At 47.0% G+C, this 19928-nt stretch overlaps 1 protein-coding gene across 2 annotated transcripts in view; it reads left to right on the top strand.

Annotated features, from left to right (window-relative positions):
• Positions 1–19928, top strand: part of pard3ba (par-3 family cell polarity regulator beta a) — a 136587-nt gene that overhangs the window by 30243 nt on the left and 86416 nt on the right. For both annotated transcript variants that reach the window (XM_084574247.1, XM_084574246.1), the window contains exons 4-10: positions 6265–6371; positions 11122–11201; positions 14454–14540; positions 14755–14880; positions 16089–16549; positions 18024–18163; positions 18616–18744. In XM_084574247.1, coding sequence (XP_084430373.1) covers positions 6265–6371; positions 11122–11201; positions 14454–14540; positions 14755–14880; positions 16089–16549; positions 18024–18163; positions 18616–18744 — 1130 coding nt within the window. The remainder of the gene's footprint in view (positions 1–6264; positions 6372–11121; positions 11202–14453; positions 14541–14754; positions 14881–16088; positions 16550–18023; positions 18164–18615; positions 18745–19928) is intronic.

The raw sequence follows: 19928 nt of genomic DNA, 5'->3' as shown, positions 1-19928 counted from the left end.
CTTTAACCCAGTGGGACCTCTTCCTGCAGCCCCCCCCCCCCACTCCCCAACCTGCTCTCCAGCCCTGTTGAACCTTGACTAACTTAGTTATGATGTGACCCTGTGACGCCCCCCTCATACAGAGCCAGACTGATGCAATAAAGGCCGCTTTTGTCATCCGGACACGCACACACTGTGACAAAAGAATTCGTATGCAAGTTAAACAACCAATCGCACCCAAAGCAGTCGCCCATCCACTGCTTCTTAGGTCTTATAAGGAGTGTGTGTCTGTGTGTTTGCTCTCCTTTCACTCTACTTAGATCAGTTGTCTTGCATCTTGAACCTTTTCAGTTAGGATCGACTTTAGACGCTCCTAGCAGAGAGAGTTTTAATTCACAAGATTTTGCAGCCTCAGAGCAAATCTTTTATTGATTAGCATTCATGCAGGACATTAATCTCATCCTTATAAATTGATGACCCCTTGCTTTTCTCATTTAATCCAGAACAAGCAGACTTTTAAAGGTCCAGACACACCAAACCAAAGTTAGGGAACTAGCGGCAACAAAGGCGACGGCCAGCTGGCACACACACAGTCTGCATCTGTGTGAGAAGAAATACCTCGTCCTACCAGCAGGTGGCAGCAGTCTGTATGTCTCATTCAAAACGGGAAACTGGAAAATCTAGGACTGGCTAGGAAGCTAGGGATCCGTCGTACAGAGCTGGCCTCTCCTGAAACATGCCGATCAGTTGGTCTACAGTTTGTTCATGTGAGATCACCTTGTCGACCTGAAAGTATTTAAATGTTTAGGTCAAAAGAAGCTCAAAAAGGGGAAGAAAGGCATATTTGCGCACTTCCGTCACTCTGACTGACCGCCCGACACCGTTAGCTTGGTGTCTTACGACTCGTACACATAACTCAATATGGCTTTCTCCTTCCAGTGTTGCAGGATAATTATTAGTCTGACACTTCCGTTGCATGATGGGACAGAAGAAACAACTCAAGGTTCTAAGGGTTAAACAAGATTTGAGACAACACAAGCTGGCAGGTTGTTGTAGTGCAGCTGTTCTATATGTGAATGCCTCAGTTATTGCAGTCAAAATGAAGGTAAACATAGCCCAATGGTTGCTTTATTGTCTCGTGCACAGAGCTTCCTTTTTTTTGGGCATGTCCCATGGTCACAGATGTGGAGAAGGCTAGCAGCTGTTTGATAATAAGATGTGTCACGTCGGCTGCAACGCTTCCTTCCCGAACATTAAGCCATTTATCTCCAAATCACGTAAACTAGGGTTCCTGGGAAAATTAGGTTACCACAAAACCATGTGAACGCTCTAATCACGCTATTACCTTAATCATGTTATTCACGATAATCTGGTTACCGAGAGGGTGTAATCGCGCGAAGTGGCGGCGGACAGGACAAGAAGTAATTCAGTAATCAGCGAGGCATCAAAGTGTTTGTGTGTTGGGTTGGGACAGTTGTTTGAACAGGGTGATTGGACTTCACGCTGCCCCAGTGGGATGATTAGACCTGCATTGATCTGCTGCCGCACTGACACACACACACACACACACACACACACACTTCCAGGAGGAGAGTCCTTATCGCATCATCCCATGAGCAGCCTGAGCTGGGCTGCTCTATCGATTGGCAGGAAAACAAGACCACCCTGGCCTGTGGCACGAAAACACACACAAATACAAATGAACACACAAGCAAAGCACTGTTAGTAATAAATGTACATATAGCACACGCTTGGTTGCTCGTGGAAACTCAAAAGCAAACAGCGGTGCGCGCCAATGAATGTCTGGACCCTGACACACGCACACGGTCACACACATTAAATCAGGAACATGATGCATCCTTGTTTTCATCGTGCCCTGGCAGTGAACTAGTGCTGCAGAACTTCCACAGAACTGAAAACAAAAGGCAATTCTTAAAATAAACCTCAGAGTTCCTAGAATTGCATAAGCAGCCTAGTTAGAGAGCTGCAGATGGAGAGTCAGAGACAGATAAACACAGAACTGGCAGAGTTTACAGAGCGCCTTCAAGCGTCTCCAATTACACAAATCTCAGCAGAAAGATAAGGGAAGAACATGACTTGGGTGTGTTTCAGTGTGGTCCGGTGTGCTGTCCTTGAAGTGGGCACAAGTTTTGAGGGTGGGGTCTGTTTAAAGTTGGAGCGTACCTTGTGGTTGTTGGCGCACCGTTCTGTCAAATTAGCAAACCTAAAATACATTCTAGGTTTTAGGGCTTCCACTTCTTTTTAGAAAGAGACTGCGTGTTAAATCCATGTCCTTCTGATCTTAAAATACTTCAAAATTCTGCTCACGTTGCCAAAAGGGCAAGATTTATGCCAGGTTCCTGTCCTGAGGGCTCCCTGTCTGCTGCTGTAAGACTAAAATTTGAACGGAGCTCTTCTCCACAACCTCTGAAGAACCTTTACATTTCTTTTTTCTATCATTCAATCAAATGCAGGATCTGAAACTATTTGGTAAAATAGCATTTTTTTTAACTTAATAATTTTTCAGTTAAATTAAATTACTTCTTTCATGTGTAATCTAAATCTAATCATTTAGTTTTAAGGGTCGTTGGGTTGCAAAAGGCGAGCAAGTCCAAGCTACAAAGTCGGCCCTGGCTTAAAAGATCTAAAAAGGAAGATGTAGTGAGAAACATGGTGGATAATCTTACCCACCCCCCAAAAAAAGATCTATGGACACAACTAAGATTTGTGTGGACGAGACTACGTCACTACAACATATCAAAGTTTTTGTCCTTCACACCATGCTGTGACGACGTAACTCCGGCAACAAGCTGTATTATGGTAAAGTAGGGTTGATGCACTGAAGGCCAGTTTGCTCCCAATGTTTGCCCGCCATCAGAAGACAATCCTAAGGTTAGAAAGGCGCTAGGAAGTGCAGCCAGAAATAGACTATTCAAGAGCTCTGTTAGGGCCAATTTGTGAAACATGATGTTTGACAAGGTTTGTAAACTGTTTCTAAGAAGTACTTGTTAATTTCAACATCCAGATGTTGTCAGTTTTGCTACTGATTTCTGGTCATGTAAACAACTGAGTATTTCTAGCTCAACACTGAAGCACTTTTCAACCAGACCAGTCACCCTTGATTAGTGATTCCTCCGAGGCAATCTTGTTTATGACAATCCAAATGGTGGCTGACCTGAGAGAGTCACAACTGTCAGTCTCGTCAATATCCCTGGCCTTTAGCGACACCGCTTGACCCTCCGGGGGCCAGAGATCAGAGGTCAACGCTAGCCGACCCTCAGGTTCCTTCACATGGCCGGACCTGGGCTCTAAGTGGTGGGAGGATTGATGGAGGCAGATTTGAGTCCGATGGATAAACGGGGGAGGATTTATGAGGCTGACCACCGGGTAATGGACCCTGACTGTGACCATGGCGCAGCCTCGGTCACTTCACAAAGTCGCGTCATTGACATTGCAGTGAGTGGGTGGGTCACGTCTGAGGTTCCTCAATAATGTAGCCTATTTGTAGAGCTAATTTAGAAAATGCATTACCGCCACTTTGGAAATACATTCATCATTCAGTTTGTGTAAAGTCCACAGGATCTAGCCGTTAAATGCATGTCATTTATTCCAGCTGTCCTTGTTGTAGTGAGGTTTTTTGGTACTTAATGTTCCTATTGTCCTTGCAGTTTCAATCAGTGTTTTGCAGTTTATCATTGTGTAGTAATACGCGCCAACTGTTTTCGTATATAGTGGGAATGTTATGAAGTATGACCTGGCTCAAAACATATCTGTGTAAAGGGTTAATGCTCCCTTTTTAAAAACATGAGTGGGTCCATTTTTATCTGCGTTCACTTTCAAAGAAATGTGCAAACAGGTGCGCTGAGGAGGGAGAGCAAATAACCATAAATTAAGTTTTACTACCTTCTATACATGGAATCCTTTACAAGTGCACGCGCTGTTCTGGGAATTGTTAAAAAGCAGAAATAGCGCTTTGTGCGGTTTGAAGGAATGCAGTGGAGTTACAAGACTAAAACGGTTACGTGTCAAATTTATGTCTAATCTAACTTGGCTGAAGTTGGTGGACAAATGTCTCCAGATTGAAAACAAGTAAGTTTCTGGCTTGTGTCCTTTGACCAAATTTGACCACTGGGCTGTTTTTAAAACCGCAGGAACACAGGAAATGTTCAGACTTAACCGATGTTAGCTGCAAGTTAGAAACTTTGACCAAGCTCATAGTTTACCAGGGATGTATTACTCCAGTCTCCTCTCCATGATTTCTATCTTTATATATAGATAAAGGATCCCATAAACTACACATATATGAAGAAAAAAAAAGTGTAGCCATTGCGGAAGATGCTAGGAGTTTGCTCAGTTGCGTCTCTAGGCTCTCAGTCAAAGGTGGTCACATTCGCTCATGATCTACGAAGTTATCGTATTGTCATTAGCAAAATTAACCTCTTCTAATCAGTTGGCTGGTGTTTTTTCCGAAAATAATTCCATAATTAAGCAAAAATTATACGGTTATGTATATCCGATGTACCCCTCGCTCCGCCCCAGCTCCTCCCTCTAGTTCATATAGCTACACGTTTGTCTTCAGTTTGAATACTCCTTCACTGAGGGCCTTCCAGTGATGATCATATTATCTGTACCTACCTTAAAGGCAAACAAAACGCATTGTAAGACTCAAAGAAGTAAAGAGAGACATTGATACTTTGGAGTTCTATTTTCTGTGACGCCTTTTGATGCAAGCCCGGAGATTGTTCAGGATGTTTCCTTGTTAAATCAAAGCACGTTTCGGTGTAGATCGTGTTTTACATTATCACACAGCTTTTCTAGGTCAAACTAGGCCACATTCTGTTTATTTCCTTAATAAAACAAGAATAAGAAAGTGGTTGTAAGAAGAACTGATGAAAACATGAAATACTTTACTGTACACCTTTGAATTCTCTCACATCTTCTTTTGGGATTCGTTGTTAGTCGAGGCTGGAGATGACGTGTGAAAGACAGATGGAGGGCGAGACGGGCTCTGACACCTTGTCCGGCAGAGAATAACCCAGTTTATGATAATTAATAAAAATGACGAGACAAACGTGAACATAACATGGGATGACTGAAGCAGAGCTGATATTTGTGTGTGTGCACCTGGGACGGTTGGAATCATCATTTTTCATCCGTCTACAATCACTAACCACACACACACACATATTGTGACCTCTGCCTGTTCCTTCTTTCCCACTTGTTTTCCCCCCCTCTGCTCTCTCTATTCCGACCACGTTGGACCAAGACCCTGTCGCTGACCCTCCAAAGAGAGATTGATTACAGGAAAGGAGAGAATTTTGTTTGCCTTCTCTTTCGGTGTCTCGCAGTTTTTCGAGGTTTTCACCCGTCTCCTTCTCTGACACCGTGTTTCAGCTCTCTCCTTTTTTCTTTTTTTTTCTGTTTATCCCACGCTCTGCCTTTTTCTCTCCCCTGTCTTTATTTTCTCCTCTGTCAGGTTAAATTAGAAAACACCCCCCCGCGACGGGTTTGACTTCCACAAATACCAGCCAGCTCCCTTTTGAGGGTGGATATTAAAAGCAAAAGCCAACACAAAAGTCCAAATTAGATTCTTTTATTGTGGATTCAGACGTGCCCGTGTAACCCTCCGTTGGAAGGGATGTGGCGAGTTTGTGTTAAGGGGGCGTGGAGGCAACAGCTGGTCATATGTAAGTGTACACTGTGGGTGGGTGTGGGGTTTGGGCGTATTGCAGAAATGAGGAGGCGGTAGCGTATCCACTCTCGGAGGTCGATGAGTCATCCTAAAATAAATGTGAACCCTTGAGAAGGGATTACAGCGTTTCGACACACTATTCCCGCCATGCAGATTTGATCATTTATCCCATCTTCATGCCCCTTTTTCTTTATAATTCCCATTAGCTATGTCCAATTTTTCTTGTTGTTGAATTTTATCTTCAGGTACCAAGAGATGCGCTGATACTTACTGTTTTTTTTCCCCACCACTGCTTTTGTCTAAATGTGTTGGAGAGCACGGATTGCCTGAGGGGTCCGTCCAACCCTCTGAGCTTTCCCCATGCTCATTCCAACAACAAGATGCAGGCCAAATGCTTAGTGTGAAAGTTGCCAAAAGACAAAAGGCAGCTCTGTTTCCATTTCCTTGTATCGCATTTGCTCTGGTCTCTGCATCTCTTCCTCTTACCCTCCACGGGGTTTAGAGAAATGAGTTTATTTTCATCGGTGTGGAAAATACAAGGCGATTACACGTGCAGCCGACTCATCCGCATCCGATTCTTCTTTCTTGCACAGATACACCTCTGCTGGTGAGGAGCAGCAGCGACTCTGCTTTGGCCCCGCCCTATGAGAAGACAGCCACGCCTCCACGTGACGACGGAAGCGATGGGTCTCCTGAACCGGTGAGAATAATGCGCAGTTTTTCTTCAACTCAATTCTGGTTTCAGCGTAGACCTGTTCAGACCTTGCATTTAAGATCAGCTCTGGGCTTTCCGATCATGTAAAAGACAAGTGTGAACACTCCCAGGATGCATCAAGATCTTCTTTCCTTGTAGTTGTTACCAAATAATAAATAAATCTAATCAAGAAATAACAAATGAAAGTATTTAACACGAGTACGCGGGTGTGAGTCTGTCATTAAACAAAGTATCAGCATGTGGTTAATTATTGATGCAATCATGTAGACATATGAGGAGCCAAGTGCGGTTAAGTATTTCCTCAATCACCGGTGTCTATTTCCGTTTATTACCGGAGATTAGACAAACTTCCAGGGTTATAATCTGAGTTTCGTGTAGGTCTAAGTAATGTTCTCGGCTCTGGAGCAGCGGTAGAGATCAGCTGTTAAAATAGATGCAGGGGGTCTTAATGCAAGGTCTGAACAGAAGTAAAATGACCTAAAATGATTACTTTGTAAAAAGAACAAAACATACATGTACTATATCTGCAAAATCTGGACCAAATGTTTATTGACTAAACCTCCTTCGCTTCAGAGTAGTTGTTTGGGAAAAGCAAAGAAGAAAGTAAATGAAAAACAGAGATGAGCATGTTCCATTTCCAGTTCCATCTTTGGTGTGTGGCTGGCAGACAGAGGAGCCCAGTGTGCGCTCCTTCTTGTGGTCCAGCTCCGCGCCCCAGGCTGTACTTTGTACGGGTCAGCTTTTCAAGTGCCTCTTTTCCAAACCACCATTAAGGAGGACTTTGTTTGCTGCCTTTTCTCGTCCCTCCATGGGTGATTGTGCGTGTGTGTAGCAGGGACGGAGGCTGTGCGAGGACACACTAGCGTGTGTGTGTGTGTGAAGGGGAATCAGGTAGAGAGGGGGAGAGCAGAGGAGAGCTGTTGTTTGCCCCCGCTGTGTTCGACTCAGCGGTGACTAAGCAGAACACGGGGATCAACGGGCGACGAGTAAACACAGTGACAGAGCCCATATTTTGTGCCTGAAAAATGTCCGGCTGTGCGCGCTTCAAACCGAGCAGACAGGAGGGAGACGACTCATTATGGATGATTTAAAATATCCTTACAGCTCTCTGCTGCCTGACAAATGAACCTCAGAACCTCCGGACCGCAGCAGCCTTATTTAAACCCAAGATTCACAAGATTTGCACTGTAAAAAAATGTTTCGTAAAGTAATCTAGCTTAACGTAATCTGATCAAGACTCTGGACCCAGACTGTGCTATCCTCATATCTCATAACGCCTATAGGTAGAGGAGAACAAAGCGTCTCTGCAGTCTGGAAGCGTGTCCGAGCAAGCGAAACGCCCGCAGGCCGTCACACTTCTCGGGCATATCGAGTCCCGGGCCTGATGGACTCCATAGATCAATACGCTATCACTTCATCCTCGCTCAGCCACTGTACCGCTCCTCTTGAACTCTTCCACACACAAATAAACACACGAGGAGCTCTCCCCCTTTTGGTCTTGACGGAGGTATTGAGAGCTAGATAATTCAGCCCGTCACAGTGATAAATCTGCGTCCTGCCCCTTTAATTGATTTTGCTGCCTGTTATGGTGAAGGCCACGGTTGGCCCACTTATTTAATTCGCATGTAGTCGATGCACATACCTCTTTTTTTTTTTTTCTTTTTTATCAGCAGAGCTAATGAAACTGGCAAAAGGCTGAGCGGTGCTAAACATTCAGTCGGCCCTTTAATTGATCTAGACTCCCTGCCATGTCCGACGCTAATAAATGAGACGTTTAATGTAACCCGCTAACTGCAGGAGCTTTACTCTTCCTCCTCTCTGCTCTTCCATTCCTTCTTCTCCTAATACTTGTTGTGTTTCTTGTGGTTTCATCCCTACGACTCCTACATTTTTTGTTTTCAATACCAGTGGTGAGGCTGAAGCTTAAGCTAGCCTAGCTAAACTCTGCCGCTTCTCTCATGCTAACGGCTAATGCGACTCCGCGTTAGCACGTGTTATCTGAGCGGGTGACAGTCGGCGGCCATGGTGGATATGTGGAGGGTCAGGGAGCACTGGCAGGTACACACCAAAGCCGTGGTACTGCAGTTTTCCGTACATATACACACGCACTCCATTTCTCCACTACCTGACATAACCGCACCACTCTTTCAGAAAAACACGCAAGTAAACACACACCTCATTACTCATCCGTCTGACAGCACGCACACACAAACACCTCATCTCTCATTCGTCTGCACGTCACCCTGTCACTCACACACACACACACACACACACCTCCGACTACAGACATCAACCAACAGCACTAAAAAAAAAAAAAAAAGCTTGGATGGCGGCGTGCAGCACAATAACAGATGAGACAACCTGTTAGTTGTGCTTAGGCGAGTTTTCAGACAGCTTTCACTTTTTTTTTTTTTTTTGAGGAGCATTCATCCTGGGACCGCAAAGCCTGCCACGTCCGAATCCCTCACAGAAGAGAAGCAGATTACATAAAACGAAAGCCGGGGTTTGTGAGGAAAAGGCTCTCGCTTCCGCTAATAGCCGCAGCCCCCAAACTTTGCAGGTTTAGATTTCTGTCACCCTTTTTTTTTCTAACGGATCCTTATGGGAGTCGCAGTTTAACTTTGAGGCGCCGAGTGGCAGCTGGAGGTGAAGCGAAAAGGCGGCGCAAAGATTAAGTGCCACTTGAAGCCGGAGTGATAAAAGGAGTTGTTTCAGTTTGTAAGCAGAGGTGAAGTGTCAGTCAATGTGCGAGCTCAGAGGGGAATTAAATTGGATCAATATTCTTGCTGCTACTTTACAAAACAATATTTTTCCTCAGAAACTACTCACATGCCAGATATAATCTAAAGATCAGCACGGATGTGGCAAAGTGGGGAGGTACCTTAGTTGAACTAATCTCAACTTTGAGGCAACAACCAATGGGAGCATTGATAGGATTGATTGACATATGGTGGGAGCAAAGTTCCCTAAACATTTAAGGCTTTGGTTCCTACTGTCTGGGGGCCTTTGGGTCCTATGAGTTGAGGGGAGGGGCCTCTGTGGATCATCCCACAGATGCTTGATCAGTTTGGGATCTAGTGAATTTGGAGGCCAGGTCAACACCTTGTGCTGTTCTTCATGTTTTTTTTAGCAAACTTGAATTGCAAACCTAATGGTTGCAAGGAGTGTCATTGCTATGGGGTGGGGGTGCCTGGTCTGGTCTGGTCTAGGTGGGTGCTACATGTTGAAGTAACATCCACACAGCTCCAAGATGGGAGTCATGTTATTGCTAGTAAAAGTAGTCTTGGTTAATGTGCGCAAAGGGTAAAATAGTTCAATAATAAGTCATAAATAAGAATGTGAGTGTGTTTTCTTTACAGAATAAGCACCCCAACAATTCATTCTGACATTTAAACAATGCTGCAACATGTTGTCAAACTAATCTAAAGGCTTTACGTCCTGCTTTGAGCGGTGGTGGTGGAGGTGGTGGTGGTGGGGGTGACACTAATGTTCCTCCTCAGTGTGCTGAGAGCAGCGAGCCGATTGGCCGAGCACAGCGGGGACTCTGAGGAGGAAAGCTGCTGTTTTCACGTCTCCATAAACCAAAGTGCTGTCAATCAGGGATTAGGTTCACACTGGGCATTATGGCGTGATCCCTTAATGTGGAAAGGAACAAAAAAAAGAAAAGAGGAAGCTGCACATGCCATATCATACAGAATAAATAGATGCACTATTCTTGCAGGGAAGCAGGCAGCATTACCAGAGGATGTGATGTTGTTGTGCAGTACATGTGTAGCTCAGCGTCACGGTACAGTTGTAAAGCGGGGTATACAACAAGTTACATGTTCACCTGTCAGCATTGTGCTAACAAAGGCTGCGTGTGAGTCCCCCGCTCTGCTGCGAGGATGTCCCAGCGCCGCTTTAGCTAATGGCGTTGCGGGAAGATGCACAGCAACAATGGATCCTGCAGCTCGCCTTCCTGCCCCCGCACACGCGCGCTCTCTATTGTGGGGTGATCTCGCGCTGCCCGGATAAGTGGGTCACCGCTTGTGCGCGTGCACGCTCGTCCATTTTCGCGCTTGCAGCCCCTGCAGAGGCGATAGGTAATGTTTGCAGGAAAGCAAACGGGTGGGTTATGAGGAATATGTTCAATTCTGCGTGCGAGTGAGGGTCCGCTGGGGAGTTGGGGTGTGGTGGAGGAGGAGGGGGTTGCTAAGGAGCGGGAGGCTGGTGGGCGGGAGCTTTTTAGCCATTAGTACTGGGTGACACAATGAAAGTGACAAGGCAGAAGGACCTAATTGCACCCCTTCTTGTCTTTAGCGATTTGGGACAATTTCTCTGTCCCGCCCCTCGCGACTGCGCTCTGGCAACAGTTTGACGGCTCGTTCCGTTCCTCTTCTTTCCGTTTTATCCCTTTGCCCTGGGGTTGTTTATCTTCGCCGACTCAAAAATAGAGCCTTCTCTGAGACGGGGCAGGGATGGAGGGAGGGGGACGGAGAGGTGGATACGTAGAAATATACATAGAGTGAAGGGAGGACAGCGGCGCGTGGTAGGAGCTCAGCATCCGGCGGTCATTCTCTCCTCACTTTCTCTGGAAGGTGATTGATGGCGGCGTTAGATTGTTTTACTAATTGCCGGCGGGGCCTCTCGGTAGCCGCTGACTGATTGTTTAGTGTGTGTCTAACGGTAGGGGACCGTAATTTGCGGCTGTTATCGCAATGTCAGCTAAGATCTGTTTTGCTTTTTCCCTTCCCAGGAGCTGAACCATGTTCTGAAAGCGGCTCTAAACCGACACACCGAAGACCATCCCGCCAAGATGAGCCAGGTTAACTTCAGGTAAGAGGAGGCGTCGGCGCGTCCCAGCGGCTAGCGCACGGATCGTCCCGTTTGACGCCGTGATGGAGACCAGGATTAAAACTCCAGTCTTTGTTTGACAGCCTGACACTGGATTAAACAGTGTCGCGGGCCTGTGTGTCAGTCTGTGTGTGTGTTTGGGACAGTTCCTGTAGAGGACAAGAGAGTTTTAAAGAGGAGGGTAACTCTAGAACAGCAGAACCAATGCGTTAAAAACCCAAAAGTGTCTTTTTAAGATTAAAAATAGCACACAGTCCATTTTAATACTAGGGACTTTAACATGCTACATTTAGTTCCACGCTCATGTTTTGAATTAATGATTTATATCTTCGTTTTTTTCTTTTAATTAATCAAACCGTCTGTGTTTGGCGCGCTCACTGAGTAAGGAGCAGATCGGTGGACCTTACTGTCAGGATGCATATGGCTGAATCTGCTGCTCATTAGCTAAATGAGATGTCATCCTGTGGTTGTGAGACGCAAACTAAAAAAAAAAAAAAAAAATGAGAATTTGCCTGGCGTTCATTGACTCGTCAGTATGTGTACGGACACCTCACCATGGCAACCTCCGCCTTTAGTTTTTCCGGGCTCTCTCACACCTCCGGCGTGATGGGACTCGCATCTTCATCTTTCATCTCCCTCCATCTCGGCGCTGTCAGTCACCTGGTCGCCATGGCAACAATTAAGCCCGTCTCGTCCGGCGAAACCCGTGACCGGGGTGCAGATGCTTCTTGTGCGACGATTCCCCCGTGGCAAAAAAAAAATAATAATAAAAGATTCTTTTTTAGAAATATCTCACGGGCGCTCAGGAAAAGGACTCGGCTGGACTTGACAGATGGTGATTCTTCAGCATTTTACAGTACAGTGGTGTCCTGACGGCTCCGCGATACAATGGAGGCGCGCCTCTCCCGGATAGTTTGCCGCGGTAACAGATGGTTGGCAGTCGAAGGAGCCGCGGTGAGCGAGGGAGGGCACGTTTTCAGGAGTCCCGGCCGCGGGTTTGTTAGGCACCCGGCCTCCGTTGATGCAGAGGAAGTCAACCAAGAGTGGGAGCTCCATCTGTCTCACTCCTCGTTGCTCTTTTCATCCATCCCACTGTCCCTCAGCACCCCCCCCCCACCACCACCCCAGTGGAATGACTGTGTTTGTTTGTGTTTGTGTCAGTGGGATGCTAAAATGGGTGAGCGGAGCTATTCTGCATATTAGCAAGCAGCGCTAACAAGCCACCGTTGCCTCTGATGAGCTTGTTTGTGCCTCCGTTTGTTTTTTGCATGAATGTAAATGGACTGAAGCTGTGTGAGCGCGTGTTTGTGTGTGTTTTTCTGAACCACACACACTGTTTGAATGCATATATACATCATTCAGGCCTACCTGTGTTATTTTTGTGTGTGTGTGCGCTCTGTCCTGGCCTGATTGCTTTAGCATCACTGAAAGTAAACCCAAACACCTCTCTGTGTGAATCGTGCACACGTGTAACTGAGATGTAAGCGTGTCCTCTAATAGATGTAAATGCGATGCATGTGTGTATCTGTGAATTTTCAATTTAGAAGAATGTGACTGATGGTGTTTGTGAGCATGCAAGAGATGTAGCAATAAGAATGCAAATTGGACGTGTGTGTGTGTTTGTGTGTGTACAGTACGTGTGTGACCCATGGAGAGGTTAACGAGAGCGGGGTGACAGTGACGGAGGAGTGTGTTCTAATGATCCCAGCTAGTCCTTGGGCTTGTGTGCGTGCACATAAACCTTGAACTTCAGCGCTTTTGTTCCCGGACTTGTTTTGTTTTTGTTTTTTTAACACCGACAACTCATCACTCCTTTTTCTTTTGCACTGGAGCTTTGTAAAAAGCTGTGCAGGGAGCCTTCAGAGAGAGAAATACCTGCATGTTCGTGGCCTCCAGTGGCTCTTTTTAGACCATTTGTCATTACCGTTTCACGTGTAGTGCAGAAATTGGGAAATGCATTGACAGCCACTAGTCATGCACGTTGCAGGGGGGCCTATTAAAACTCCAACTCTGCTTTTTGAACTGAAGAAGCTACTTGGATGTAACATATTCAAGAAACCCTGCAACTTTCTGGAGCACCTTGCATCTGCTACCCGACCTTTGTAGCTGCTAGCTTCAGACCTCCTCACAGCACATTTACCTGCTCTTTTGTCCACTCCCTGTGCTCCTGCACTAGGCTACTGAGCGGCAAAGAAAACCGCTCCTTTCAGCCCACCTCTTCCAGAAGATGATTTTCACCTTGTCATTCAAAAGACCCCAAGGGTGGCTTGTCTTGTTCAAGGCTATACTCTACCATGGACTCACAGCAGTGGAATAATATCCATTGTAAATAGTCGCAGACCATGTTCTGCTGCAGGCTGAAAGCTCACGCGAAGGAAAAAAAACACTTTGCAACTAAACAAGCTCTTGTTTGCAAGTGTTGGACTGGATGAAGAGCTGCAGCCGAACGTGGATCGCTAATCAACCTGTACCAAAATATAAGTTCACTGAAACATTTATCCATATGTACTTACAGTATATAGTGACACGTATTACTGGCAATTTGGGTTCTGGTGATTTCAGCTTGTAAATAAAAGAAGCTGGGGATCTATACACTCTTAAATTACCTGCCCTGACACAAATGCTGAATACACTCAATGTTCCAGCCATTTTACATCTTCTGATATTTCATAAAAGCTTATTGTTGATATTGTTGATCCATAAATACACTCGCGCTAATAAACCTACAGACAGAAATAGATGTGTCCTGTGATCTTCTTCTATCAGGCCCTCATCATGCGGGTCCCCTCTCTTAGCCAGCAGCCGGTATCAAAAGCAGCCCCCCGTCCTGTTTATCTCCAGTGGCATTGTCCTTGTTTATCTGCTCCTAAAAGCCACAGTTCGGGGCTCTGCAGAGATTATTAGAGAAGCTCATTCTGTTTCATCTCTATCAGCTCCTCTATCTCCCTCTCTCTTTTATCTCCTGCTCTCCTCTTTTGTCCACCGGCTAGATTGGGTAGTTGAGAAGCAGGTAGATAAGAGGTGAAGTAGCCACCTGCGTCCCCAGTCGCACACACACACACATATCGTTCTGATGTTTGGCAGGGCTGCCTGTAAGCTAATATGTGGCCCGATCTGTGCAGCCGGGAGGAAAATGCAAATGGATATTGAAGGGCTTGCACATAGAATTTACTGCATCTGTGTTTTTAGAGTTGTCTGCACCAGATCCTGATTTATTGTGTGTTTTCTTAACAGTTCTCTGACGAGGACGATTGAGATCCCAGGCGACGGGGGCCCTCTAGGTATCCACGTGGTGCCCTACTGCTCCTCTCTGAGTGGACGGTAAGCGCACACAGATCAACACGTATTGTGCAAATCTCCCTCCTCGCGCTGCATCCCCTCGTAATCAGTCAGACGCGCATAAGGGAAGGCAGATGGCAATGTTGACTCATAAAAATGCAGAAGAGTTCAAGTGTTGGCATCCAATCATATATGTGTTTACATCCGTGAATTCATATCGACTCTGCGCTGTGTGTGTGTGTGTGTGTTCTCCAAGATCCCTGGGCCTCCACATTAAAGCCATCGAGGAAAACAGTCGGTCCAGGAAAGAGAACATCTTCCAGGAGGACGAGTCTATCGTCAAGATCAACGACACGCCGCTCCAGGACAAGACCTTCGCCCAGTGAGTAGACTGGTGGATGAGCGGGAGGGGGTGTTTGAATCCAAAGGCTCCAGTTGCTAATATTTGATCTGAAACGAGAAGGATTAAATGGCACAACAGAGCAGGTCTTTCAGAGGAAGAGAGCTAGTTCATCTACGCCTCTACGTAGATGACTTACTACTCTATTTTTTGGATTGTTGATGTTGTTTTAATCACTTTTTTTGGCAGGTTTTAAACACCAAAGCTATTTGGTTATGTTTAGGAAAAGATCATGGTTGAGCTTCAAGACTTGTCCAATCTTTTGAAAGCTAATCTGCCATTTTTTATTTATTTATTTTTTGGCTACCGGAGTGACGAACGCTGGGAGTTATCACATGTGCTCATTCACACGACAGTGGAAGGGTTCATAGCTACACAAACTTGTTTCAGTTTCTTTAAAATCTGCTGCTGTTGGTTTTCTGATAAATATCCTCCCAATTCAGATTCAAAAATTGTCAGGTCATGATGACAAGACCCTTAAAATGAGCCTTTGTGTCATGGTTGTATTTGGGAACTACAGCAAAAGCCAGAAAATAGCATTGTCTTGCGCGTCTGTGTATGTGTGTGTGTTTTGTGCTTGTGTGCATACTCCCACTCTCCCTGTCACCATTGTAGCGTTGTACAGATACCCCACCTGTCACTCAGTTTGCTTCCTCTATCTGCCAGACAAATCTCCCCACCACTCTCACCGGAGTGTATTTTCTGTCCCTCTCTTCTAATTTCTTCCTCGACTCCTGTCCCTGTTCTTTCTCTCCCCTCCATCCTCTCGTTCGCTGTCCCTCTGAGGTGGAGCTGAATGGGTCCATTTAACTGCAACTCCCACTGTGTTGTCATTTTGTGTGAATGTTGCGCTGATAGTAGTCTATTAAAGCTGCAATAGGAGCCTGCTGTAAGGTCTCCCCATCTGATAGGGACCGCAGTGTCCCATACCAGCTGGAGAAGGCTCTCTGTTCTCGATCCAAACTGAAATGCAGCTCCATTAACGGCACACAAGCCTCATTCCCCCTCTTCGTTCTTTGCTTTCTAATTGTCTGTGTCCTCCTTTTGTGTTCTGCTTGAGTTTCATTGTCTCCTTTGTTGTTTTATGGTTTGTTTAAGCAGCTTGGCTGTTTGTTCCCTGCCAGGTGTCTTCTTCCGTCACACATACGCATGGCAAAAATGTAAATATTGTTAATTATTTCTTCTCCCAGATCACAGGAAGTCTTCCGTCAAGCCATGATCTCCTCGCCCTCCTCTTTGGTGCGTCTGGAGGTCCTCCCTTCAGCCAACAAGACGCGCTACGAGAAGAGCCTGATAGGTCAGCTTTTCTCTAGCGACACCAAAGACATCATCGCGAAGGCAAAGAGTCCGCTGGTGGTGCGCCGTGGCAAAGCCGATTCCCAACCAGCACCCAAACCGGATTCCAAGCCGAGCGCCAAGTCGGAGGTGAAGCGGCCGGAGGCGCGAGCCAGGACCCCGGAGCCGGCTGTGGAGCTGCAGTCTGGGCCTAGCTCCTTGGAGAGAGAGTCGCCCGTACCTTCACCAGCCAGCTCCTCCCCGACACCCAGGACCCGGAGCCAGAGCCCCCTGGTCAGCAAGAGTCCTGTACCCAACCTGGCTAACCTTACCAACAAGAAGGGAGGCAAGAGGATAAAAATCGACCTGAAGAAGGGTAACTATGCAACTGAATCGCTTGACACAACACTAGGCTGCATTGATTTGGACGTTATCAAGGTGCCACACTTTCATGATGTTCTTACTTAGTAGGAATCTCTGATCAGAAACATTCAAAGAAGTGTTGTCCAAATACATGTTGCCATTGTAAAGACTTCTTTCATTTTTCTTTCGATTCCTGAGTGCCTGGCTCTTACGCCGTTAGACTGCATCAACCTGGCATCCCAGCCACCTTATCCCCTCAATGCTGGAGTGATGATGTGCTGATAGCATGGGAATAGGTTCTTAGGACTGTGAATAGGCTCTGTTCTGGGGCATTAAAGAGACAGCTGTAGTTGGGCTACGTGCACACACACACACACACACATGAGAGAGGCGGGCTCGCTGCAGGTTTCTCAAGAAAGGCAAGACGCCCACATGAAAGGATGACTAAAAATTGGGCTCCACACTCACCAGCTCCAGCTCAAAGCCCTTTTCGCTACTGCTGTATTGTTATTTTTTTTTTATTTTCCCAGCACCTTTTCATCCCTCCCATTTTCTTTTCCCTCCATCCTTCTTTTGTTTGATTCCCCCCCCCCCCAATGTCTCCCTCTATCCCTTTCACCTGATGCAAGATCAGAGCAGAGGATATTACGGGGTTTCTAACACCTTCTCCCTCGGCAACAGGCTCTTTCTCCGCGTGATTGACAGGCGGCGAGGTTTAGGTGCGCTAATGTAGGGCAGGCAGAGGCTTAGCGCGGAGACCAGATAGCATCGTTCGCCGCCTTTAGTATGCCACGGCAGCTTTGCCCTCCCCGCGCACACACTCACGAGAGCACGCACAGAGCGTGGCACATTTCACTCATGGCTTGGGGCTTGTGAGGCCGTGAAAGAGGGAGAGGGTGGAGGCTCTGGGGGCTGATGGCTCATGCATGTGTGTGTGTGTGTGTGGCCCCAGAAACACACACACGCATGTGAGTGAATACACACACAAAGTAAAGCTCACAAGGAAAATCTTTGTGGAAATCACTTCGGGCCCCCAGGGAGGAGAGCTGGAGAAGGGAATAATATCTCTCAGGTTCTCTCTCTCTTTTTCCTCCACCTCCACCTTCCATCTTCTCCCTCTGCCTCCCTTCATCAGCCACCGTTCGGCCTGCTCACACGTGAAATTAAAGGCAGAGTCTGTCTAATCCGGCTAGGAGAGGAGCCTGCTCCCCGGTGGCTCTGAGGCTGAGCCAGGCTACTAACCCCCGGAGGAAAGCAGGCTCTTAAACAGTAGTTAATGTGGAGGATGATGCTAAAGCTGGCTGCAGCCTGGGTTCAGCAGGACAGGAGGGGAAGTGGAAAAAGTCTACGGCGAGATGAGACGAAAGGAATAAATTCAATTAAAACCAAATTAAAAAGTCATAAAATTGGTAATTAAGTCTTGTTTTTCGGGGTCAGAGATGTCTCCGATGCGCGTCGTGACGCAGGCTTTGCTTTGCTCCCCGCAGGCACCGAGGGTCTGGGCTTCACCGTGGTGACCAGGGACTCCTCCGTCCACGGGCCCGGGCCCATCCTGGTGAAGAACATCTTGTCGCGCGGCGCCGCAATCAAAGATGGCCGCCTGCAGCCCGGGGACCGCATCCTGGAGGTAAGGGCGCGCCCCAGCCTGGGGATCTCCCGCTGAGCAGCAAACAAACAGCAACAGGCGGTTGAGCTCTACGGCCCCCCTGCTGGCTGAACACCATCACTGCACTCTCTCAAGAAATAATGCACATACATCCACACTTCAGGATTACAGTTAAATAAGCTTTTTTTAGGTGATTAAAACCTTGATGTCTCCCCTAAAAATAATAATAAATGGTAAATGGAAATTCTGTGGTGGTTCTTGCTGGATTTGAGCCACTAAAACAAAAAAGGCTGTCGCAGCAAAACAAAGACACTATATACTTCCTGGAGTTTTCACTGGAACTACTTTCTACCCAAGAGAGACTGCTGGCTGCAGACTTTCATTAAAGAACCACAGCGGTTCAATTCGATACGTGTTATTGGAGCAATGCCAGTGGATAATCCACTCATCTACTCCTGTGTGTGTGCGCGTAGGTGAACGGCATGGACATGACAGGCCGGACCCAGGAGGAACTGGTGGCCATGCTGCGCAGCACCAAGCAGGGCGAGAGCGTGTGTGTGGTGGTGGCACGGCAGGAGGACATCTTCCTTCCTCGGGAACTGGTAAGAAAGCAGCAGCTCTGCCGTCATTCGCTTTCTCCTCTTCATCCCTCGTCACTCTTTTTTTTAAACACTTCCTCCACATTGTGTCGTTTTTTTTTGTTTTTTTTCCCTTCCTCCTCCCAGGGGAGCAACCCTCTTTATGTTGATGCCCTTTCGCACCAACCCACCCAGAGCACGCTCTGGCCTTCCTGTCCCTCTCTGCTCTGTTGACACAGCGATGCCCGAGGAAGTCACGCACACAAGCCCCCCGGCGACCCCGCAGGAAACGTGCGAGCGTGTCGCCGCTTGTCGGGTGTTAACTGACCGCTTACCTGCAGCGGCCGCCGGGGGGGTCAGAGGTCAGAAACTGCCCCAGTTTGACTGAGCTCACACAGGGGACATTTGATCAATAAACACACTTTTAAACATGCACACGCTCAGCCAGGTGGCCCCTTGAAAGTCACTCGCTCTCTGTAAATGATGTTTTTTCGCCTGCTCCCTCTCTCTCTCTCTCTCCTCTCTCTCTGTCCTCTGCGGTTATTCTGATTATTCCCTTTCCACCACATCAAAGCTCTGCGAGGGAGACGCACGGGGCCTTTGTAGTGACTGATGCATATTCACACCTAGAGTGGCTGCACACACGCGAGCCCCTAAACACACAGTCCTTGATAAAAAAAAAAAACTTCAACACGAGTGCTCTCTCTCTCTCTGACACACACATGTGCAAACATCACACATCTTTAAACCGCTAAGTTACTGCTTCCCAAAATAGTTTGCCCTCATTAATGGCCCGGCAGTCTTGGCATAACAAGTGCACTTTGAAGAGCCTCTACAGTCTTCATCTAACACTTGCTTGTGTTTGTGCATTAGAGAGAGACTTAAGGAGTTGGGAGGGAGGGGAGGGGGTGGGGGGGAGTGAATGAGGGAGAGAGAGAGCCTTCACTCCTGTCTGTCGAGGCTGTTGAAGTTGTCGGTGCCCCCGCGAGATCTGGCCCTTATCTCCAGCGCAGTCCTCCACCTCAAAGGCGGTTTGATGTCCCCTAAGCGCACGCTCACGTTCGCGTACTTACAGAAGCACGCGCGGGCGCCGCACACAGGCGCTCCGGAGGTCCTGCGACGCTGAATTTAAATGTGCAGGCCAGCGTTAAAAAAAAAAAAAAGAGAAGAAAGGATTAAGAAAAAGTTCATCATTAAAAGCAGCCAAA

This window comes from Chelon labrosus (genome assembly GCF_963514085.1).
Source record: "Chelon labrosus genome assembly, chromosome: 24".
Taxonomy (NCBI): Eukaryota; Metazoa; Chordata; class Actinopteri; order Mugiliformes; family Mugilidae; genus Chelon; species Chelon labrosus.
Note: the sequence above shows the minus strand (reverse complement) of the source record. Positions and strands in the feature narration are given on the sequence as shown.